At 36.9% G+C, this 25,177-nt stretch overlaps 1 protein-coding gene across 1 annotated transcript in view; it reads left to right on the forward strand.

Annotated features, from left to right (window-relative positions):
- Window positions 1–25,177, forward strand: part of BTBD9 (BTB domain containing 9) — a 134,966-nt gene that overhangs the window by 73,610 nt on the left and 36,179 nt on the right. The window contains exons 8-9 of the mRNA XM_032985319.2: window positions 6,022–6,131; window positions 16,421–16,610. Coding sequence (XP_032841210.2) covers window positions 6,022–6,131; window positions 16,421–16,610 — 300 coding nt within the window. The remainder of the gene's footprint in view (window positions 1–6,021; window positions 6,132–16,420; window positions 16,611–25,177) is intronic.

Genomic DNA, 25,177 nt, shown 5'->3' on the forward strand with positions numbered 1-25,177 from the left:
TTCCCCCTCTGTTCTCATGAGACCCCTCTAGGGGTGCTGTGTCCAGCTCTGGGACCCCCAACATAAGAAGGACACGGACCTGTCGGAGTGAGTCCAGGGGAGGCCGCAAGGGTGATTAGGGACCTGGAGCACCTCCCTGATGAGGACAAGCTGAGAGAGTTGGGGTTGTTCTGCCTGGAGAAGAGAAGGCTCCGGGGAGACCTTATAGTGGCCTTCCAGTGCTTAAAGGGGGGCTACAGGAAAGGTGGGGAGAGACTCTTTATCAGGGAGTTTAGGGATAGGAGGAGGGGTAACAGTTTTAAACTGAAAGAGGGTAGATTTAGATTAGAGATAAGAAATAAATTTTTTACTGTGAGGGTGGTGAGACACTGGCACAGGCTGCCCAGAGCAGCTGTGGCTGCCCCCTCCCTGGGAGGGTTCAAGGCCAGGTTGGACGGGGCTGGGAGCACCCTGGGCTGGGGGAAGGGGGCCCTGCTCGTGGCGGGGGGTTGGGACTAGATGATTTTTAAGGTCCCTTCCAACCCAAACCATTCTATGATCTAAAAGAGTCAAGATCAAATAAAATGGGAATTCTATGCAGGTAGGGGTTTTATTTTATTCCCTTATGGGTTGGTTTGTCATTTGTAGCATACAGAGGGTACAGAGTGGAGAAGTTACTCATTCCAGCACTTCCAATCCCGCAACTGTGCTTGTTTTCTTTTTTCCTAGTTGCGAGACAGAAGATACTAAATTAACCAAGATTAATTTGTTTTCTTATAGGATGTAGTATTTCTAGAAGTATGTAAATAGAAAGCAAATATTAAGACGGTTAAACTTCCAAAGTTGGACTCTGAAAGATACACGGTTACTGAAATTATTCTGCAGTCTTAATTTAATATCCTTTGATTTCATGATGATGTCTTACAAGAGCCTTTGGAGGGGGCTGGATGTTCAACCTATAACTTTTTCAATGTATAGGAAGTGATCTATGGTTCCTGAGTGAGAAGCTGTTGGATAATTTTATCTGATTCACCAAGTTGCCTTGCACCTTGTCTGCCATGCACAGCACAGCAGCAGAGAACATTGTGTCGGTCTAACTTGGCTCCCTGTGGGTAGGGACCTCTCCTTAGGTTTGAAGTCCTGTTAAAAAAATTAGTTTAATTTCAATCTCTTTCTGAGACAAATGCCTTAAAGAACAGATCATGATATAAAGAGGGCGTGTCAGCACCAATACAGACACCAGTTTTGCAGAAAAGGGTCCCAGCTTTGGAGTCCAAGTTGACAGAAGGACCTCCCTGCACTTGAATGAGAGAAATAGATTTTCAAACATACGTCTGGCCTGAGCATTTTCTTCCTCATTTGCTGTAGGCAGTTTTACACAGAGCCTGCTCACTGATCTTATCTCTGTCAATGTTACCTAATTATCTCCAGGTATGATACTCTTACAGGTATGATGCAGATTTGCTTGTGGGAACCAGAAGGCTGCTAGATCTTACAGTGTTTAATTCTCAGTTGTCTGTACCTTAGGCCTTTCAACAAAGCTGGAGAGCCTAACCTCTTTGCTGCTCTGCCACTCAGAGCCAGCATCATGGTGGTGTGGGCTAACACTGGTGGGCAACTCAGCCCCACACAGCTGCTCGCTGACTCCTCCACGGTGGGATGGAGGGGAGAATCAGAAGGGTGAAAGTGAGAAAACTTGTGGGTTGAGATTGAGGCAGTTTAATAGGTAAAGCAAAAGCTGCGCACGCAAAAGCAAAATAAGGAATTAATTCGCTATGTCCCATCGTCAGGGCAGTGCTCAGCCATCCCCAGGACAGCTGGACTCCATCACACCTAACAGTGACCTGGGAAGGCAAACGCCATCACTCCCAATGTCCTGGTATGGGATATCCCATTCCTGGTATGGGATATCCCTGGGGTCAGTTGGGGTCAGCTGTCCCAGCCGTGTCCCCCCCCCGACTGCTTGTGCACCCCCAGCCTGCTCGCTCGTGGGACAGGTGAGGAGAAAAGGCCTTGAACACTGTGCAAGCACTGCTCAGCAGCAACTGAAATGCCCTGGTGTTATCAACACTGTTTTCAGCACAAATACAAAACAGCCCCTTGCAGGCTACTTTGAAGAATTTTAACTTTATCCCAGCCAAAACCATTACAGTATGTTTCTAAAATTTAGCGAGTGATCAGACAGAACACGTTTCATGTATTTTAAGCATTTGTGAAAAGCTGCATATACTGAATAATTGTTACTATTAATTTTGATAGCTGTACTCTTAGATTCTAGCTAACAAATCACTCCAGGAAAATTATGAGACGGTGCACAGTCTGATTGACTGAAGGATACTTTTATTTTTAATCATGACTCAGTTGCATTTCTGTCTGTTAGAAAATTGCTTAGGAAAATTTACATATTTTCAAGCTTGTCATGAACTATAATAGGCATCTGTACTACATATGCTTAGAATTAAAACTTTGTTGCTAATATCATTGTTGTTCATGTTGCGATTTTCCTCACTGTTGTATTTCTGGGCCAGGTCTTTGTTTTCAACCTGTTGTTTAATGTTCTTCTCCTTAAGATGTACTATTTCAGTATTTACAATGTCTTTGTCTGACTCTTCTGAAACAGGTTATATACCTTTAATATCACTCTTCATTGGTGATATTTGAGATTCAGATACATCTTGCTTACCTAGCAGTAGTGGGTGTTTCTAATAAATTATGTCTTATTTAAAGGAAGATTACCTTTACAGTCTTAGATTATGGTGGTTTTAGTATTTTGCATCAGGTTGAATAATAAGCTACAATTTTTTATGTAAAATCTGAGAATGTGATTTTAGAAGTTAGGGTGTTTAAAGTAATTTTGAAGATTGCATTATTTTAATTTCCATGAAGTAGAATAATACAAGATTCAGACAGGAAATCATGCTGATCATTCACCTTGAGAGATACATGGAAAGAATAAAATATATGTATTGTATTGGGGAGAAAGGATGGGGTTTGTCATATCATTACATTCTACGTTGGAATAATATACTTTAGAAGGTTAATGTATACATGATTATTTTAATGAATGGGATTTTGCTTTATATTGCCAGAAAAATTCCGCTTTCCAGCAATGTGAAACATGTCACCTATTGTTCAAAATAACTGCTAGGTTATTTAGCATACAAGATAAAGCTTTGTTCCTTTCTACCTGTTGGCAGAGAACTTTGTGAACGAGTGAGAGATATGTTATTTAACCTAAGTGTGCAGTATGATAAAGATGCTTTTTCAATGTCAAACCATTCAAGTCTTGTGTAACTTTCACCCTCTTGATATATTAAAAAAAGAACAGAAAAAAAACAAAAAAAAAACAAACCAAACAAAAAACCCCAAAACAACCACAAAACAGCCAAAACCATTCAAGAACAATCAAGAAGGTTGCTCTAGCGTTACAATTTCATAACACAAAAAATCTAAATAAATTAGATTTTACACCCAATTATGAAGCCATTTCTTATGTTCTTATTAATATTGTTACTTTGTTTATTCTCTAAACTCTTTAAAGCAAGGAAGTGAAACTGCAGTATGTGAAAATATCTCCATTAGTAGGGCTCTGTTGGTTGGCCTGGAGCACGTTTTGTCCAAGCAGCACAACTCAATCAATACATTTCTTGCCTGAGAGAGATGAGGGAGTCTCTGTGGCGAGCCAGCCTTTGCATGCACTCATAAATGTTCCAAGATTGTTCCAGTGTTTAGGTGAATTCTGTGCTTTAGATGTTCGATAGAATGTGAACATTTAGTGTTGCTGGATCCTGGTCATTGCCTCTGTATTTAGGATTCATACTGTGCTTTTGAGTTGACAAAAAGCCAATAATCTGAAAGGACTTGACCAAGTACATCTGTGCCTGTAACTTCAAGGAGGAGGCATACCCTTAGCTGAAGAGGTGTACCAGACCTCCTAAAACTGAAAGTCTTTCAAATTTCAGGTTAATTTTCTCTGAACAGCAAACTGTTAGTCCCCGGAAAAAAATTGATTTTAATCTTTACACAGGATCTTCAGTGTCAGTTTTGCAGATCTGCTTTGTGAGTTAGAAACCTTGGGGTCTTGCTCCTGTGTGCCTACCGTGCTTTTGCTATGGCTGTACCTGACTGTGCACCACTTGTGAAAGCACTGCAGATTATTTCTGGCGTGTTAAGAAAAACAGAGGCTTATACAGTTTTGCCTTTATAATGTGAATCCCAAAAGATGGTGTTTCACATATCACCTTGCAGCAACTACCGGTTCACATGGGCAGGTCTGGGGAAAGAACCATTGTTTCCCTGTCAACCAAGATCCCTGCGGTGTTCTTTGCAGGCACTTGTCAGAGTTACCTAGTGAGGGCTGAATTCTGCTTTAATCTTAAAATACAGGTTCACCTTTATAAAAAAAAACCAAAACAAAACAAAACATATTTTCTCCAGTTTTGCAATTTTTTCTACATAGAATGACTTGCAGGAAATTTGCTACTGTGATAATTAAATGATCTGCAAGTTAATATTAATTAGGGAATAGCATGTAATTATTTTTTGTTTCAAATCATGATAATTAAAATATTTTTAATGAATTTATGAGCATATTGTATATCAGTTTTGTAATTTTAATCAAAATATGTAATAGTTGCTTTTTTTAATTGAACTTATATAAGCTAAAAGGAGCAGAGGTCAAAACCTGACAATTTTAGCAATCTGATGATTTCCAGGTAACTTAGTTGTCTCTTGCAGTCATTTGCGTGTAATAGGTGGATTTTTTCAATTATTTTTTTTAGAAGATTTTTTTTCTGCATATGGTAAAGACAAACCAATATTAGTCATAGCAGTCATGGAGGCTTGCTTATAAGAGCTCTTTCATAAGGCACTCAAGTCTTGAAGTGTAGGAGGAGGTTAAACGTTAGCACAGTAAATAGCTATGAGATATTTTTACTGTATAAAGAAATATCTCAGAACTGAAGTCTGTGTATCTTTTCGACTTGTTATGATGAAGGACAAGCCAAAAAATTATGCTGTTGGTGAACGGCCATTATATTGGAAAATTATACTATGTAAGTGAAATGTTGTTTTGTACCGCAGACTGAGGATATTGCTTAAGATTCATGCATTCTGATACTTCTTAATTGAAATGAGTTCATGTAATAGCAGTGTGGGTAACCCATTTTGTGGGGTAATTGTATTTCTTTTAGGTAGTTTTCTGTGTTGCTTGCTCAACATTTATTGGGATGGTGTACAACATTCCACTTAGGATTTTTCAGAATTTATAGTAAGAACTGTTGGATCTCTTCAGAGGATGCGGGAATCATACTGAATCAAGGTTAATGGCTGTTTATAGAAGGTGAAGCCTCAAGGGTAATACAGAAGGTGAACAGGTCAAAGTGTTCAAGTGCCAGCTCTATTTGATTTTCAATTAGAGTCTAGAAGTATAAGTTATACAACTGGGAATGAAACCCAGAGCTAGCTTTTTTTCATAACATTTGACTCTTCAGATTTTTGTTATTAATAAAAGATACATCAACAAAGGCATTGATATCCTGTACATCCAGTGTTAGCATTAGAAGCAGTCATATTAAAATGGAATTAATTTTTGGTTTCTGCAGAGAAGCCTCACTGATTTGTTGTTTGTTCTGACTGTATGAAATCTTTCATTGTGGCTAAAAGTAATTCATAAAGGGATTTTTTAATTATTATTTAAAGCCTCCCTGAGCACACATTTGCACTAACAGACCATTTCTGAACCAGAAGGTCCCTCACTTTGCTTTTCTTGGCAAATTAGTCCAGAAAGATTTTTGATAGATTTCACAGCTCTTTAATTTTTTTTTTTTTTCCTTAAATTGTACTGAAGCCAACATCCTGAGTAGATGGAAGTTCGCTGTGAAATTTATACTCTTTTTACTCCTTTTCTTATTTTAGTTTTTTAACGGTTACTCAGTTCTTATGGGTCTGCACAGAATAGTCCAACTGAATCAATTATATTTCAGCACATAGAAGTTTGTCATGCTTAACTTTTGCTACTTACTTTTTTTTTTTTCCCTATAGGTATATTCGAATTGTTGGGACCCACAACACAGTGAACAAAGTTTTCCATATTGTGGCATTTGAATGCATGTTCACAAACAAAACCTTTACACTGGAGAAAGGTCTGATAGGTAAGAGATAAAACTGTTTTCCTTTTACATTAACTGTTGCAAATGGTTGCCTTTTAAGACTGGCCGTCACTGCACTCTTACTCCATTTTCCACGCAGAAATCTCTAAGTTGAGTTAAATGATGCTGTAAGCCCAGAATTGGTTGGCTAGTCCTAGCGACTGCTTTGAAATTCTAGTTCTGTGGATTAATTAGTGATGCTGCAGGAATGCTAAAGTTCAAATTAAATCAACTACTGTTGACAAAGCCACTGGTAATTGAGTCACTCTGTGCTGCTAATCTGATTTTTTTTCTTTGCATGCCATGGTACAGTTGCTCTTGCCTCCCGCTAGGTTAGCCTGAATTCTGTAACGGGGATGGAGTAACCAGAGCTATTTACCGCAGTGAAGATGGATTTGGGCATTTAGGGCCTCTTATGCAGACTAATTTCATCTGCTAAAAGTAAACTCTAACGCGTTGATTTTCTCCCCAGAGAGTCACAGACACGCTTAGCCATGGTAGAACATTATATTGGCTACCCTTATTCTCAGAACACATTCATGGGGCTCTGACTTCTGGAGCTCTGGTCAGCTTATATAATACTGATTTAAGTACCTCTGCATAGTATTGCATTACTTAAGGTAGAAATCCCCAGAAGATCAACAATACTGAATTATAAGCTCTATCAAAGTAAGATTTAATATAAATTTTTTTAATTGTTCAAACAGGGAAATTTCTGTGTTTTCTTTCATATAAACTCACGTGAATGAGATCTTGAAGTTCTTTGGGAAGAGTTTTGTATGCCCTTAGTAGTCGTCTAGGTGGGATTTCCCACAGTTTGTTACTTCTGTCATGAAATTGAGAATTTCGCAAAATTCTTAAGAGTTCATGCTGGTTTTAAACATATATTTCAATTTTAAGTATGCACCTACAATTGATGGGAGAACAGTTCTCAAAAGAGAATGAGAGGGAAGATTTTAGTAAGACATTTTTCTTTTAAATTTTTTTCTGAGAAAACTATAATATTTAGCTGTGAAAAACTGGGACCCAACTCCTTCAGCCCATTCCCCATGCGTTGTACAAAGGCATTGCATGGTTATACCTGACCTCTTGAGATTTGCTGTGTAATTTCTTGATGTTTTTTTTGAAGCATAGAATAAGTAGTCTGACAAATCACACTTTACTAATTTTTTTTTTCATATAGTCCCAACATGTACAACCTGTCCCATAATGCAAATAGAAAGTTTTCCCTTTGTTTTAGGGAGTTTGGAAGTAGTATTGCAATTGCTACTGTCAAGAAAATAGAATAAGCAGTAGGGAAGAACTGTGTTTAAAGAAAACATACACCTTCAGTAAACTAGTTAGTGGCAAAACAACATGTTTCAAGTTTGATAAAATCTTTGAACTAAATTTCATATTCAGCACTACCAGCTATGAATTTCATACAAAATAAGAGTTACTATGTGCGAATAAGTGGTGCATATATCTATATGTATTTGATTTAAGTTTATTGGTCTCATTTAGCAAATACTTAATTTAGGACTCAAATAACATATTTGCTTTCCTTTTTTTTTTCTTCTTTTTTTTCTTTTTGTGTAACTCAAAGATTGTTTGGTTGTAACAGTAGATAAGGTAGTGAATCTGTGTATGTTCATGAAAGTGTACTTGTGCCATAATTGATTTGTCTCTCAGATACTCAATAATACTTTGTGGTTTAGTGAGCATTTTGTTGAGACAAAGTATTTGATTTGTTCATCATATCATGAGCTTCAAAGATGATCTAGGGGATGGAGACTTTATATGGCTTTATTAAACTTTATCTGTTTATGAAAATTTCTTTTTATAGTTACAGAATCTTACAGGTATTTAGGGTTTGGACTACATAATAGTAAATATCCATTGTTGTTCATGGTGATCAGTGGAACTATGCTGTCATTCAGTGTGGGTCAATCAAGCTGTTGTACATGTAAGTCATTTGAAGTGACCTACAGTTAACAAGGAGAGGCCTGTAAGACTCTATAGCCTTTCATCTGGAAGGGATGGTAGTCAATACACTTAATAGAAAATTAAAAGACTAAGAATTCTGCGAGTATTTAATTGAAAGAGGAATGTGAACCAACTTCTGATTGTAAATGAGGTAGCAACAGTTGGATATGTGACCCTGTGGAATTTCTGGTAAGAAAGGGACAAATGGAAAGATTTTGGGACTAGTTGAGGGCAGTCCAGTTGTGAAATGGTGCAGGGGCACAATGGCCGTTCCACTAGAATTTACAGCCATCAATACTAACTATTCAAAAATATTCTCAACAGCTTTCATTCAGCAAAGTGACCTTATATCCATTTAATGCTTTGCTTTACATACCTCTGATGGTTACTGTAAGGTAACTGTGTTGTCTGGCTTCCTCGATCAAGCAAACTGTCCCAATTCCACTTCTGTAAAAAAATCTGTATGAAAACCAATGGGGTAGTTAGCACAGATTTATTTTATTGCTCTAATGGGGATTTGTAATGTTTGTTTCTATTTCTGCAGTGACCAGATAGGGTAAAGTGAACTGAAAGCAGTTAGGAAAGCTCCACAAAAAATAGGAAAAGGCAGTAATCAGAATAGGTTGTGTTTAAGCTTGACTGAGTATAGAGGCTTTCATCATGACGCTGTGAAAAGCAGTGTTAGGTAATACTATTGGGTTCATTGTTTATCCCATATGGTATTAAATCAGGTTAGAACAAGCACAGCTGCTGTTTCTATAACCTGTTTTATTAAGAAAATGAGATGCTGGTCAGCCCTTGAAGGCCATATGGTCCTTTCAGAAAGACTTTGTGACCCTTACTTCTACCAAACCAACACAGAATAGAGTATGCAAGGAGTTTGTCATTTGAAACCTCATTCTAAAGAAAGAAGGCCACTGAGGTATTTGTTTAGGGTTCTTATGTGGAGATTTAAGAGTAATTATTTATTTAATTTTCATGAAACGTATTCAACTTGGTCAGAAAGCTGTATATACAAACAGGGCAATTTATCAGATATATTACTACTGATACGTAGTATCTATGTAGTAGCTGTCACTGTAAAGTGAGGATTAGAAGGCTGGTAAACAAGTAATACAAATGAAGCGCTGTTTCATGATAACAGCAATTTTATGTTGCAGTGTTTTTGGATACAAGGTTTTCATGACCAATTATTAACTTGGCATATTACATTTAGAAGTTAATATGGAATATAATTCACACAGTTACTTTATACAATACTGGATGCGGTACTGACATGACCCATTGGTATCTGAGCAGCAGTTTTGAAGTAAAAGTAGCAGGAAGTGCTTTTTCTAGCACTGTCTGGTGTTTTAGTATTAGTTTACACTTTGTTGTAATGTGAAAAGGAGGTAAGTGACAGAAATTAATTCAATCATATGAAATTATTCCCTAACACAGATGTTAGGGTTGAGATGTAATTTTCCTTTTGGCATACTGTTATCTCTAAATGTGTAAGTTAGTTAACGGTTCTACATATTAGATTCACGAGATTGACATAACTCTTTCATTTAACTGGGATGTAAATATTTTTTAAATCTCAAAAGCATAGTGTTTGCTTGTAATGAACTTCCGCTTCTAAAATTTTGAACCGTCTTTAGTCATTAATATTTAATCTAGAATACAAAGCAAATGAAAATTTCCACAAGTAAGAGGCCAACCCCTTTGGAGGCAGAAGCAGTACCCCGTGTGATGTAACATTTTCTAAAAGCTTACAGTGTGCCCAGTGGCAAGAAACTACAACAGTGGGTAAGGTGCTGCTTCTGTGCAATGCCTCTTTTGGGTTTGGGGGGATTTTTTCCACCTAAATATAGGAACCAATTCCTCTTTTTCTGCCTCAAAGGGAGAAAATTGATGACCTCGCTTAGCCCTTTAATCAGTACGCAGTGCTGCGGGTCAGTCAAGGACTAGGTAGGCACGTGGGTTTGACCAGCCTACTGTCCTATTTTGAGCCTCGTTAAGGTCATAGGGAGTGTGGAAGGCTTTTATATGAAGTTGTGTTTATCTGCAGTCTGTCTCAGTCTATCAGACTATCTTGTAACTTGTACATTGCACACAAAAGGGAGAACAGTGAATAATGACTGAAGAGCAGGAGATGGATATAAAACACTGGAATGTCCTTGGTCACCCTCTGGGGAATGCTGTTCAGTAGTAATGAATCATTGTGAACCTTCATTTGTGTGCTGTTCAATGCCTTAGGAGAACTTGTTTTGAAAACTAAAAGATGAAATGAATAAATAATCATTCACTTGTCTTTTATTCTCTGGCAGTTACTTAAAAATTAAAAAAAAAAAATTAAAAATAAATATATAACAGAGAAAAACCAGTCATATCAGTTTCCTAGTGTGTGTGGTTCAGCTTTCTAAAAGATTGCTCTATCTCTCTCCAAGGAAGCAGTGAGAGATGCTATTTTTGTGTCTAGTTTAATGTTGACTCCACACAAAGCTATCATATTTTGTTTCTTTTCTTTTTTTTAAGATTAGCCTTCTTTCAAAACTATGCAGGTTTACCCAGCAATGTAAGTCAGCTCTGCTGCAAGCATAGCCTTAGGAAATTAGGAAAATTTGAAGACGATCTAAATACTGCAGGGATTTATTTTTTTATTCTTTCTACAGGAAAGGACAGCCACATGGTTTGTTTAGTTACTGCTACCCATTCCTGATCAGAGATCTGCTCATATGGTTCCAGTTACTTTTTTTTTTTTATTTATTTCCTATTTCCAGTGCTGCAACAAAGGATGTGTACTTTGTAGGGCTCTACTGAAACAATTGCTATTTCTGAAAGCCTTCTTCAGGCAGAATGTTTAATGAATGCACCCTGTAGCCAGGCAGTTAGTTGGCAGATAAAAGTATGGCCACATCTAATGACTTGAATGCTTTTGTTCTAATTTATTGAATCAGAAACCACAAACTATAGCAGATATCAACTGAAAAATCAGCCTTCTCTGAAGTTACTCTAATCCAAACTGACAGTTGGACATAGACAAATATTAGTGGGGTTTTCTTTTCCAGCTAAATATGGCTTGCAGAAAGCTTTTCACTAAAACAGGCAGAAATGCTGTTGATACTTGTTTGAAGTTGCTATTTCTTCAGTTCTTGACTGATTTCCTGATTGAAGATTCAAATGAAAGGTAGCAATTTTCAGCACAAAAAAATAAGAAAGAGAATGTGGAAGGGGAGACAGGACTTTGTGACTATACTTCTAACTAACTGAAAAGTCTGTAGACTTAGTATTTTCTACCATGTAGCAAATAAATAAGTACTCATTCATATACTGAATAAAGATTAGGCTTAAATCTTTAGGCATATGGAAAATAATGACAGCAAAATGCCAAACATAATTAAAATTATTTAATACAATAAAATCAAACCCTAGAATAATAGTGACATCTCTAATTTTTTTTTTCTCTCAGATTTCTTTTTTCTGTCACTTTCTAGTGAGGAAACTTTTGTCAGCTCAGTAGATGTTCAGGTACAGAAGAGATGCAATTTTACCATTAAAAATGGAGTGACTGAAAGTTGACCATTTAACAGATGTCTGCATGAGAGAAAAATCACTTCTTTGCATTAACTAAAACAAAAATTTATTTCTTTCAGTATAATTTCTTGTGTAGAGTTTCTTCACAGAGTGATGGTTTTGTAAGTGTCTTAGGAGAATTCAGTAAAATGAACAGTTGTGTTGTAATGATGACACTTTGGCTGAGAACCTTTGACTGACTGTTGCCTAGAGTGCCGTATAAATATATTCAACGGTCCATAATGCTTTAAATTGCTGCCTTCCTATAAAATGTAACTATTTAGTAGATCTAGTGTCTCTCTGTATATTTATTTTAGTAACTGAACTAAGGTTCATTAATGGCGGATTTTGTGACCTGGTGCAGGAACCCACTCCGTTCTCTTCCTTCCTGTGTTGCAAAGAGTTGTTTGAGGATTTTCTGTCATTTTTTTCCCCCATGTTAGCCAACTGATAGCAGCGTAGTTACAGTGGATGGACAGAAAGCAAAAGCTGCCATGTCCAAACTAGGAGATGAAAGGAATTACTTTACACTCAGATATGGAAGCCAGTTAACAAGTACTTCAGGGGAAAAAAAAATCCTAGGGAAAATCAAGTATGCTAAAAATTAAGAAGGAAAAGAAAAAAAAGCTTAAAGGAATGCTAAATATGACTGAGGCTACTACACACTCTTAGTACATTTTTCTCCTAGGGGATCTCTAAGGACAGTTGAATAACATATCTGTCATATCTTTAAATATAGCCAGTATAGATGGCCTTCAGGCCATGCCTTGAAAATCACAATCCTTTATAAAAATATTATTACTAGAATTAAATACACTCCCAAGCTGTTCATCGCTCCATACTGCAGCGTAAGACCAGGAAACAAGAAAGTGAGTTTTAATAAGTGTTTTGATTCTGCTGTCCTGTAACCTCAATCATCTTCTCCTTTTGTTTGTGTACAGAATGTGTAGCTTTGCTAATGCACATCTTTTCCATAAAAGCAAACCAGATTTGTCAGAGCAGAACTGCTGTATGAACAGTGGAAGAAAAGAATTTCTGTATTTGTAATCCCCTCTTTTGTTTTCTCTTGTAACATTGGTTACTGTAAAAGCTGGATAGCTGGTGGATTAAAAAACAAAAAGAAACGAAAATAGAAACAAGACTGTTGGTTTTGGCAATGTGTCTTTGTAAACAAGTGACCTAAATTGAAGTAAAAATTCTATCAGGGAAAAAGGAAGAGAACCAGAAAACTTGAAAATGGCACAGAGCAGAGTCCCCACCAGATGGTATTTTTAATAAATTTATCAAGCAGATATAAAAGATGATAATGAACATTCAAAATAGGGAGTGGCAGACTCCCCTAGAGAGAAGGAACAGTATGGCACCTTCTGCACACTGCAATTAGTTAGAATAATTTTCTAATTAACCGTTGTAGGGAAGACCACAGAATTATATTAAAAACAAACTAAGACAGTTTCTGTGCGGCTGTTAAGGAATTTGACTAATCAGGGTAACATCTTCTTAGGAGGTCACAAATTAATGCAGAAATCTAAATGTGAAAAGGAGCAGGATGATGCTCAGAGGGCATGCAGGTAAAATACTGGATGAGCTGAGCTGTACTGTATTCAATTAATGCCTTATATAGCTCAGAGGGTGCCTAAAATATGCCATAGAGCCTCAGTGTGATTTTGACACTTCATCTTTTTTTTTTTTTTTTTTTTTAACCAAGATTTCAGTAGCTTCCTCTTCCTACAAAAAGCAGCAGTATATAGCAGATGCTTTAATGCCTATATAAAGTGGATACTCAAAATTGAGTTCCCTTACTGCCAGGGAAGAGGGGAAGAAAAGGAAGCCAAGGAAAAATATTTTGTTAGTTTGCATTGTTATTCTTTGGTTTATTCTGATTGTTTTCAGTGAAGTATTTCTAATATCTACCACCTGCTCCCCCATAACAATCCATGAATTTCTGAATGTCTCTTTTCAGTAACAGGCAATCAAGAGGTTTCTAGAATAATAATATGGTGGGTTTAGTAATTTTCATATGAGCAGAGATGGTAGTACATTTGATAATGCCGTAGATTTTTCAGAAACTGTTACTTTTCCACTGCCTTGAATTATTTCTTGGCAACAAGTTTGCACTTTTCTCCCCTGTATACTTTATGGTGTTTTGGTTGCTTGATGGTTTTCTTAAGACTATGCTCCTGACACCACTAGCACACTTAAAACACAGAATCCTAGCTATTCATGGAAAATTATCTTTTTTTGGGGTGCTAGAGACTCTTACATTTAGCTCTGAAATTTCACATAGCTATATTTCAGCATGTAATTAAGTTATCAGTGTGCATGGGGCCTAAAATGATACATTTACATCTGTACTATACATCAGGTTTATTCTTGTGAAATTTAAGATAATGTTGGCTTTAAGTCTTCTATATTTCTAATTCTTTTTGTGCCATCCTTATTTTGGCTTGTTTCTTACTCTGATTTTCAAAAATGTTTGGCATGAGATTCTGCGAATTTGGAAATTTTATTAAATTGATCACTGTCATTCAGATAACTTTTTGTAAATAATTGCTTCCTTTCTCTTTTAAATTGTATTACCACACAGATTGGTTGGCCTTCATCAGGGTTTGGCACACAATATCTTAGCTTTCCAGCCTGTGCTGGAAGAATTTTTGATATCATTTAGATAAAGCAATCAGTGCTTTCAACATTTTCCCCCACCCAAAAAAAAGGTTCAACAGGCAACCTTGATTTTTACATGTTCAGAGAGCATAACTTTTTAGTCTTATTAATGTTATTTTTTTGGTTGAGAGAGAGAATAGAGAGAGTTTGAAAAGTTGAGGAGGTTTGCTAAAAACTGAGCTTTTTAGGAAAGTTCTGGACCTGACTAGGGCATCTTACATAGTTTTGGGTTTTTTTATGTTCATCTGTCATCTTGCTGGAAGGTGACATTCAAAAAGCTTGGGATTTTCTCTGAATTACAAACAGAAAAGAAGTAGCATGCTTGATTAAATGTTAGCACAGGGAAATAATAGGCAATTCCAAAAATAAGTGTTGAAGCACTTGTAAAACTGTGCTGGAAAAGTACTCCATGCACAAGAAAGTACACATCCTCCTTACAGCATGCTCCCAGAGGAGTTGCTGTTGTCTTGATCTTTGATGAATTTGCTGAATTTATGTCAAGTTCTAACTATACTATGAATTCAGTTTGATTTGAAAGGAAGGGAGAAACTGTTTAGCATTGGATATAAATCAGATTAAGCAGGAATAAGTAAGTACAAGAAGAGCATTCCTCTCCTTGGAAAGTTTTCTAGAAACCAACACTAAAGTTACATCCTTTGCTAAAGAATAACAACTCCCAACACTACCCTTTTTTTTTATTGCCAAGTATGTAATGTTCCTCTGCTTCTAAAAATGCCTAGTAAGGGGTTATATTATCCTTTATCTAATTTGGTTTATAAACAGCAGTTCCCAGGCTAGAACATTCAGTTTTGGATGTATCAGGAGAAGGAAGAACTGAAGTTAGATGATGCTGACACATGGAACACAGTGTTGAATATATACACTGATTGTAAGAGGGGTTGTAGAGGTGAAAGAAAGAGTTCATGATAGATGTTGCAGCAAAAGATAGCAGTTTATCTCTGGCCTGTGCAATTAGAATTGTAATCTTACATTTTTTTACTGAAACTCCCTTCCTCTTGTCATGATTTTCCCATGAATGCTTTTACAAATCTGAAAATTCTTTGATTTCCCTATTTTGCTCATTTTCCCTCTAATATTCAAATAACTGTATATAAGATGAATGAAAGAAAGAAAATTTTATATTCTGTAGTAATACCTTTGACTTTTCTTTGGCATAGCAGGCTACCGCATGCTGGCATTTTTTGTGAATGCATATAGGATAGAAAAAATAATTATCCAGCAAAGATCTTTGATTAAATTAATGGGGGGGAAGTACTGTATAATTCCATCACTACCTCCTGGAAGAAAGTCTTTATCTGTTTTGGCCTTTTTTCAAGAGGATGGATTTTAAGTTGTTTCATTTCTTTTGATATTGGGATATTACAACTTCTTTTTTGTGGCAGTCAGTCATACCTTTTTCCTGTCTCTTGACGGAATAAGAAATACTTCTGCTCTTGCTGTGCCATTGGTGTGGCAGACCTACTGGTCTCTCCTTCCCTCTTGTAGTCCAATATTTGTACTGAAGGATTCTGTACATATTAAAAAGCATTTTCTAAATTCTGGGGTGCAATTTCTGATCACAGTCAGAGAGACTGTCGTAAGTACCAAGAGGTACATGCTGAGCTGTGAGACTTCAAGCCCTTGTTTCGAAGACTTTGAGTCCTGACTTCCCACAGTCCACATCAGTGCTTTCAACTATCTCCCACTTCTTTCTTTATCTCTATTTCCCTTTTTTTGGGGGGGAGGAGGGGAGAGAGGGTTTGTGTGGGAAGTTTTCATCATGAAAACAGGAAGAAATTATTTGATAATTTCAAAAGTTTTGCCGGACAAGATCATTCTTTTCTCCAATTGTATAAAAATAGTGCTTTCATGTCACCAAGACAGAAAGCCATCTGCTAATTTACCAAGCTATTCTGGGATGAATGATATAAAAATTATCTGTACCACTTGATTCTGCTTCATAGTTCATGTTAAATAAGAGTTAAATTTCCTTGTGTTGATCATACTTTCGTCCTTCTTTTTCCTAATTATTTGCCAGAAATAAAGACCATTGGTATTTGAACTGTTTTCTAACTTATGACTGTTGTCTTTGTGCTTTTAATTCACAGTTCCCACTGAAAATGTTGCAACAATTGCAGACTGTGCCAGTGTGATTGAGGGTGTAAGTCGCAGTCGCAATGCCTTATTGAATGGAGACACAAAAAACTATGATTGGGATTCTGGATACACGTGCCATCAGCTTGGGAGTGGAGCTATTGTAGTACAGCTAGCACAGCCCTACATGATTGGATCAATACGGTAAGAGGGTTTATTTTTCTATAAATTAAGGGCGACAGTGTATTGTGATTTGAGCCTAGAGGCCAACTGAGCACCATGAAGCCATTTACTCACCCATTCCCCCTGTCAGGAATGGGAGGGAGAAAATGAAGCAGAATGGCTCTGGAATCCAGATAAGGGCTGGGAGGGGTTCATTACTTCACAGGCAAAAGACAGACTCATTAGGGGAATTAAAAAAACCCATCACTTTAATTCAAACGCTGACAAAGACAACACTTAACAGACAAGGTGGGACAGTGAGAAGCTCCACCACATCCAAAACCACCTCCCCCTACCCATCCCTTATTTCTGGGCTCAGCTCTGCTCCTGATCTCTCTCCCTCCTCCCCCAGCAGCACAGGCAGCAGGGGATGGGGGTTACAGTCAGCTCGCTGCTCCTTCCTTCTTGGGAGGTGGGGTGAATGCCTCGCATTCTTCACCTGCGCCATGTGGCTCCTCTCTCACTGGAGACAGTCCTCCATTAACCTTCTCCTCAGTGAGTCCTTCCCATGGGATGCAGCCGTTCCCATGCTGATCCAGCATGGGTCACCCCCACGTGTTTGCAGTCCTCCCAGCGCCAAACTACAGCAAAGGGGGCTGCTTCTCGCTTCAGAGTCCCGGCTTCTTTTAAGTGTAGACGCCTGCTCTCTTGTGGGCTCCTCCACAGGCTGCAGGTCAGCCCCTGCCCCACCACGGACCTCCATGGGTGTCAGGGGGGCGGCTCTGCCATTTCACCACAGGATACAGGGGGCTCTGCTCCAGCGCACCTCCCCCTCTTCCTTCTCCTTCCTTCCACTGACCTGGGTGTTCATCTTTCTTGTAACACCGCCTCAAAAATCCCAACTCCCTCTCAGGTTCTGCTTCTTAAATAAGTTCTTGCAGAGGATCAGCCACTGTCGCTAATTGGCTCAGCCCTGGCCAGAGGCAGGTCCAACTTGGAGCTGGGGGAGCTTCAGGAAGCTTCTCACAGGGGCCACCTCTAGAGTCCCCTCCCCTGCTACCAAAAAAGCCCGCCACAGAAACCCAGCACACAGTGAAACTTTTGCTGGGCATAGTTATTTTCTTTAGAATATATGACATTTGGAAACAGTGGTAATTAGGGGACTAGTTTAGTAGTTGTCATTTGGCTTCTTACTTCAGTATAATGGGCAAGTTAAAAATTAAATGTGTGAATTATATGTCGAGATACAGCACTACAATTCCCAAAAATATTACATTTCAGAAGCATAATAATAGTAATAGTCAAATTGTAAGATTAAAGGTATATACTTATATTAAAATAGAAATTTAATTGCAGCCTCATTTGTGGTCAAAGTAAGTGCAGTTCCTCATATCCACCTCATTGTGAAAACAGAAACAGTTATTGAAGAAAGCCATCATCTCAAGTCAGCCAGGTGTCCTTTTCACTACACAATTAGTACCAGTTCTTACTTGAACATGGAGTGTATAATAAGGGTACAGTAACCTGAATATTGCTTTACAGTGTTGGATTAATGAATGTATTTAGATCTGGATTGAAGTTCATTGGGTTATATCTACAGTGAATGTCTATATACCGACAAAGAACAAACTTTCGGCTAATGTGAAAACTTTGGAAATAGCAGGATCGTTCACAGGTGAAGACAAAAATATTTTTTTGCCAACTTATGATTGACTGTAAACGGCTTTTTTGTTTCATAAAATCAGACATAAAAAATCTTGTCTTAATGGCTTCCTGTTATTCATAAATTTAGAATATGTTGTCAGGGACTTAATTTGTGTTCTTTGTGACAATGAAAAAAATTAAAGGTTTCTGAGGTTAGAGTACTAGTGAGCAAAGGTTGAATTCCCAGGTGAGGTACTGGCTTGCAGCAGAGACCCATGTATATATAGGTATGTGACTGGCAGTTTCTTTTGTGTTTTTTGGTTTTGGCTTGTGGCATTGTTATGATGGTTATAAAACTTAGAAGATAAATCAGACATCCAGGCAAATCTCTAAACTAACAGAAGTACTGTTTTGTCTGTGTACTAGCTATAGGTGTTATGCATAATGCAAGTCTGGCATTGTTCTCAGTGTGTGAAGCAAGTTAAATATAATTGGCTGCTTTCCACACTCAATGTTTTATGCTTTTGAGTTTGGTGTTTTTAATATTCGGATAAGTATTGCATCTCAAGTAGAAAACTAGGAAGAGACAGTACTCAGATTTCTTTAAAGAGGTAATTGAAAATGTAATTACATAATTTTCATGCCACTTTAAAGTTAAGTAGCAGCAGAAGCTTTGGCCACATGAAGGAGTAAGGGAAGAATATATTAACTGAAATGCATAGTTTCTGAGTTCATAGTCTCTGTTTTCATATCTTACCATTTTCTGCTATCTTTCGATTGGTGAATCATACTATGTTTTCAAGTCGATGCAAAAAAATTGAATTTCCTATATTAAATACTATGCTAGTGTTTATTTTAGAGCAGAAAATTTTTAGTAGTAAGTCTCGTTATTAAATAATGTGTTAGGTGAACTAGACTTTTGGTTGCCAAGAAATCATAATTGTGTAATTGGCAAGTGTGTAGAGCAAATTAATGTTTGGTGGTGTTTTGTTTTGTTTTTTATGTAATTTAAAACTAATAGGCTGATTTATATGTGATATATATTTATAGTGATTTATATGGTATTGCATTGTACAGACATAGGATCAGAATTTCATCTTTCTTTGTCAGCTTTCCTGTATGAATAGTATAAACAAGATGAATAGCTAGCCTTAAAGAACAACAATAATAAACATCATCATATTGTTGTATCTTCTGACAGAGGAGGCTACCTGCATTGCCTAGAGACAAAAATGCTAGCACTATGTCATCTTTTTCTTTTTCTGTTCTGCCTAGAACAACAAGTGTTTTGATTTGCAGCCGCATCTCTTGCAGATCACAGACAGTGAAGGGGAAGATGCCCCGTTGAGTGGGGAAGTGAAGTTTTACTGTGGGGCAGCTACAGCTTTGGCAAGGGTCTAAGAATGTGTCCTGTACTGTGCAATGCTAAAGATGGTGACAGTGGTCTCTTTACTTATCACCAGCACTCTATGACTTGTACAGAAATCAAATTACATATAAACATATATTAGAGCAAAAAGTCTTAGTATTTCATCTTAATGAAAGCAAGAGATTTTTTTTTTTTAAACAGAATGTCTTCCAGAACCGATTGAACTGTGTTCATTGCCTGTTTTCCTGTTGTTTGCTTGCTTGAAAACTCCCTTGATCTCACCCTCCCGCCTAACAGAAAAAAATTTCCGGAAGCATTTTCTTTTGGCTGGCTGTACACCATGACTGCAGAATGACATGAATGGCTCTACCCCTAAAAACTGAGTCATTAGATGTGTGGGTTTGGATTCTAAATTAATAATTAGGGATTAAAGTACATGTCTTTTAAATTCAGATGTATGAATGTGCCATTGAATATATTTGTATCAGAGAGAGTAAATGTATGAGCCTTTGAATAAAGGGTAATAGCTGCTTTTAGTCTATAGAAATTGGAATACCACTGGAGAGAACCTCCAAGTCAGAACATGTTACCTTGGCAACTAAATTTTGAGTATGAAAAAAGCAGAAGAACTCTTGGTACTCAAATATGCTTTAGAAATCCATAGAGAGCTTAATGTTTCAAGACTATATCTTGTATGCATGCTTTCTGCAAAAGTCATCCCATTGTCTTAGAATCTTACAACCATTCAAGTTGGAAGAGACTTAAGGAAGACATCTAGCCCAGCCTGTTCCTCAAAGGAGGGTCAGCTATGAAGACTTTCCTACTCAAGGTTTTATGCACTCAGGTCTTGAAAACCTCTAAGGCAGGAAATTCCACAACTTCTCCGGGTAGCCTGTTCCAATGTTTAATTATTCTCACAGTGTACTTTTTTTTTTTTTTTCTGCTTTTCATGTGGTTCCTGTTTTCCTATGCCTCTAGTCCATGTGGAATGTCCGGTTTCAAGTTTTGACCGTTGTCTTTTGTTTCTTCTGTTGTGCACCTCAGTGAAGAGCCTGGCTCAGTCTTTTTTGATAACCTGCTCTCAGTGTTGAAAAGTGGTGTTAGGTTCCTCCATGTCCACAAGCCTTCTTAGGCTAAACAAGCCAAATTTCCTCAGCCTCTTTCACAGTGCATATGCTCCAACCACCTGACCATCTGGATGGTTGTCTGCTGGACTTGCTCAGATCTATCAATGTTGTATTTGGGTCCAAAATGAGATGCAGTATGCTAGGTGTGATCTAACAAATGTCAAGTAAAGGAGAATAATCTCTTCCCCTTGTTCTTCTGGCTCAGTTCCTGCTGCCACAGTTCCATATGCTGCCTAGCCTTCATTGCTGAGAAGGCATACAGGCAACTAATGACTCCCATGTTCTTTTTAGCACAGCCAGTCAAACCCTAGCACTTACTGCTGCAGTGGATTAGTCTGTATGAGGTACAGGATTTTGCTTTTGATCTTTTTGAATTTCATGAGATATTTTTTTGCCCATGCCCTCAGTCTTCCCAGGGGCGGGCAATCAGTCCTCCTGAATGGCAGCCATACTCTCAAGTGTATCAATTGCATCTCGCAGCTTGCTGTCATCTGCAAGCTTGATGATGGCTCATTCCACCTTCTTGTTCAGGTCATTGATAAAGATATTAAACAGGATAGGTCCCAGAACAGACTCTGAAGGGAACTTCTCTTGCATTCAGTCTCCAGATGTTAACCACTACCTGTTGAACTAAACAATCTAGCTAATTTTTACCTGTGGTGTGGTCTTAACCATCTAAATGTTAACATCGCAGTGTGGATACAGGGATGCTATGGGAGACCATGTTGAAACCTTGTTAATGTCAAACACTTCTTCAGGTATTTGTATATAAATTTGGAGCTTTGACTTCCACATCAAAATTTACTCAAAAGTTCTGAAAGAGATGTGATGATAGCCTGTGTTCAATAGTATTTTCTAATAGGACCTAGAAAACATGGACAAGATGACCTCTAAAGGTTCCTTGCAACTCAAACTATTCTATGATTCTATGATTTTATTTTAAAATAATTGTAACTAGATATTGTCTTTTAGATTATAGAAATTAAAACTTTTTTTTTGTTTCAGAGGTTTATTCTTTTGTTAAGACTCCTACTTGGAACAGCTTACAAGTTACTTGGAACAGTTAACAGAGAAAGTGTTACTTTTGGGTACAGAAAATAACCTTGCTATTTTTCCTCTCTGAAAAGGCCCTTATCAATGACAGAAAAACTATTATATTTAATTAGGAACAAAAGGACAACAGTTGGTGTGTTTTACATAGTAAACATAATTTAACTTTTAAATAGCTAAAACTTTAATATTGAAAAGGCTGCCATATTATAATAATAGCTCTCTGTCCAACTCTCCCTGCATTTATCTGGAATAGAAATACTACTGTTACACTACAGTCTTTGGCTGATAATTTCATGGAGTGTTATTTTCCCTATTAATTTCCAAAAAAAAAGTAAAAAAAAAAAAAAATGTGTAACAGGATTTGTTTGTGTAGTGGAGGGAGACAGAATTCTTCTGTACCATACTAGTTTTCATGTTACAATATATACATCTTTTGCTTCTTTGTAAAAGTAGGTAAACCACTTATTCCAGTTTAATCTATTTGAAGACTTTATTACTAATACGAATATGTGATAGCCAACTGCCTTGCTTTTCATATTCAGAGTAATTCCTAAATTACCAAACTGTATCAATTAACTTTAATGTCTTCTGTTTGCTTATACCATCATCATATACATCTCTTATGCTCTCTAATTCTCCATACCACTTCTGCTTATGAAGTTTTTCTTTCTTTGCTGCTTGTTTTCTGTGCTTGCCTGACTTGAGAGTGAAATCGTAACTCAGAATAAATGATCATATAAGCACATAGCAAATATTCAGAAATTTTGTCTCCTTTGTAGGAACCTGAAGAAAGATTGGTTTCTTTCAAGATAACTACTGAAACATAAATATCTGCAGAAAATTAAAGGGATTATAGACAACCAGAGGCAAAAATGCAAAGACAATTATATAAAAAACCTCTTTCCATACTGTTTTGGGTTTTCTTTCTTCTTCCCCATCTTTGAACAAGTGTCACTATAACATGTTTTAATTTCTGTCTTTTGGCTTTAACCTATAAGTATGCAAGTAGTTTATGAACACAGTACTATCAAATATTTATACTGTATGTGGTTACTACTGACTTAGAGTATTCGGGAAGCAGGTATCATACTGTCAGGCACCTGTTATTGTTTGGCATTCTGCTAACACCCTGAGTATATGTAGTTATACAGAAACAGTGACAATATTTTTTACAGAAGTCTGAGAAGAAAAAGCAGAGACAGCACACAATGCTTATATAAGCACAGAATGATCAATCATAGGGCAACACATTTAGGGAAATATTGTTTAAAAAGTACTGCAGTGTCTTTTAATGTAACAGGTAGCCAATATAATCAGTTTCTCATGCCTGTAATATGAAATTTTATTTATATTTGAAAATATTTTCTTTTATAAAATGAGGCATTGTGAACATGTGATGTAAACAACAGTACCATATTAAATGATTAACAAGTTTAGACTTTAGATACCCAAAGATGTGGGTATGAAAAATATGTTTAAATCTCACAATGATGCAGGGAGTGAGCTGCATAAAGGTTTGGTCCACTTTTCCTTCTGAATCCTGAGGGCAAGATTTACTAACGAGAGCTAGTTTAGCTTTTTATTCTAATATGGAAAGTCCTGGGAACATGGGCAATTTTGCTATAAACATATACATTTCCAATTAGTATAGTTCTGACTTTTTAAGTGAAATACTCTCATTCCTGTAATTTAATATGCATCTTAGCAACACATAGCTTCTCTACAAAAGTTTACCCTAGTAGTTTGCCTGGAATGTGTTTCAAAGATCACTGTACCTGGCATAAAAAGTGGCCCTTGTGCTCAGTGTGCACTGGTGAATATTCATGTAATCACCTGAAAGTTTTTCACTGCTTATCCAGAAAGGCATTGCATGCAGAATAAGTTCCAAATAGGTTCTGTCGTCAGTCTCGCTCCCCAGTTTCTCCTAAAAAAGCTGCTGCAGGGAGGTGAAGAAAGAACTTTTTATTTTCTTTCACAAGTCCCAAAGAAACAAAAATCTACATTTAACATTCATACTAAGTCACTTTGGGAAAGATTCTGCCAACTTTAATTCACTCATTGTTTGGCTTGTAATAATTCTAAGCCATATGCTTTTTTAAATTTGCTTAAATTGGGCTAGGTTGTTTTGGCAGAGACAATTATACACATTCTTAAACGGAACACATATGTCCTGTTAGCCTTTTGCATTGTTAGTTGAAATTACAGTCATCAGTGTGCTTCTGATATTCAGACTCTTGATCATAGCTTTGAAAACATTGATCAAGGAAACAACACTGAGCCTCCGTGATGAAAAGGATCCTATTGAAAAGCACAATTAGCTACATTTTAATAGCCTTTTTAAAAGAAAACAAATTTACATATGTTTTTCCTTTTCCTTTTTATCATTTAAAAGGCTTGGTTTAAATATAGATGTTAATTCAGATTCTGTTGATTATTAGTAGTTTCCATAATTTTTTTTTTTTTTAACAGAAAATGCACTTCATTTAGTCTTTTTAGTATTTAGAGACCTTCAAGCTATAGAAAAGCAGAATGGGGAGGATCTGATCAAGCAGGAAGAGGAGTTGGAGTTGAGTGGTTTTGTTTTGTGGGGTGGGGAGTGGGATTTGTCTTTCATGACGCCACAGGCAACTGTTTTATTTCTTTACTAAGTTATCTGTGAATTTTTTAATTTGCAAATAGACAGTATTAATATGTGCTAAAAGGCTTCTGTTAAAAGTGTTCTATTTTAGATTCTTAAAGCTATTTTTGCTAGCTTCTTATTTTTGATAATATTAATGAACTGGGTTCAGTCAAGAGCATCTAGGGAGTTTATTTGGAATCTGCGTGTCCAGTAGACTTGATATTACTTTGAATGCTGAGATTCCAAAACTTAAAAAAAAAAAAAAACAAAAAAAACAAACAAACAAAAAAAAAAAAAAAAAAACAAAAAAAAACAAAACACAAACAGAAGAGCTAAGCTAAACTAGATTGTTTTGAAAAGAAAGTAAAGAAAGTAATAGCACTGGGTTTTAGGGCAAAGATATAGACACAAACGTCCTTAATAACCAAATTCTGAAGATGGTCCAGCTTCTGCTTTGGGACAGCATCTCTCTGCAGGAGGAAGCATTTTGTGTTCAGCAACTGGCTAGGTCATTTTCCACCTCTGACAGTGCTGTTTTTTTAAATGTTAGAAGTGAGCGATAATTTTTGTAGTTATATTCCTCCCAGAAGAGGTAGCAGCTGAAAGCAAGAAACACCTTCTCAACTGGAAGACAGGAATTTGTAATATAAAACTTGGGCACTCTTCTGGAAGGCAATTAAAGAAAGACAGCTTGAAACTGTTACTGGTAGTCTGTAGCATGTAGCCTGTATGTATATCTCAGCTATTTCCACTGACAAGCAATGGATCTTCATCTATCACACTTCGAAAATTAGAG

Source organism: Tyto alba, unplaced genomic scaffold (genome assembly GCF_018691265.1).
Source record: "Tyto alba isolate M040663 unplaced genomic scaffold, T.alba_DEE_v4.0 Super-Scaffold_16, whole genome shotgun sequence".
In the NCBI taxonomy this organism is placed as follows: Eukaryota; Metazoa; Chordata; class Aves; order Strigiformes; family Tytonidae; genus Tyto; species Tyto alba.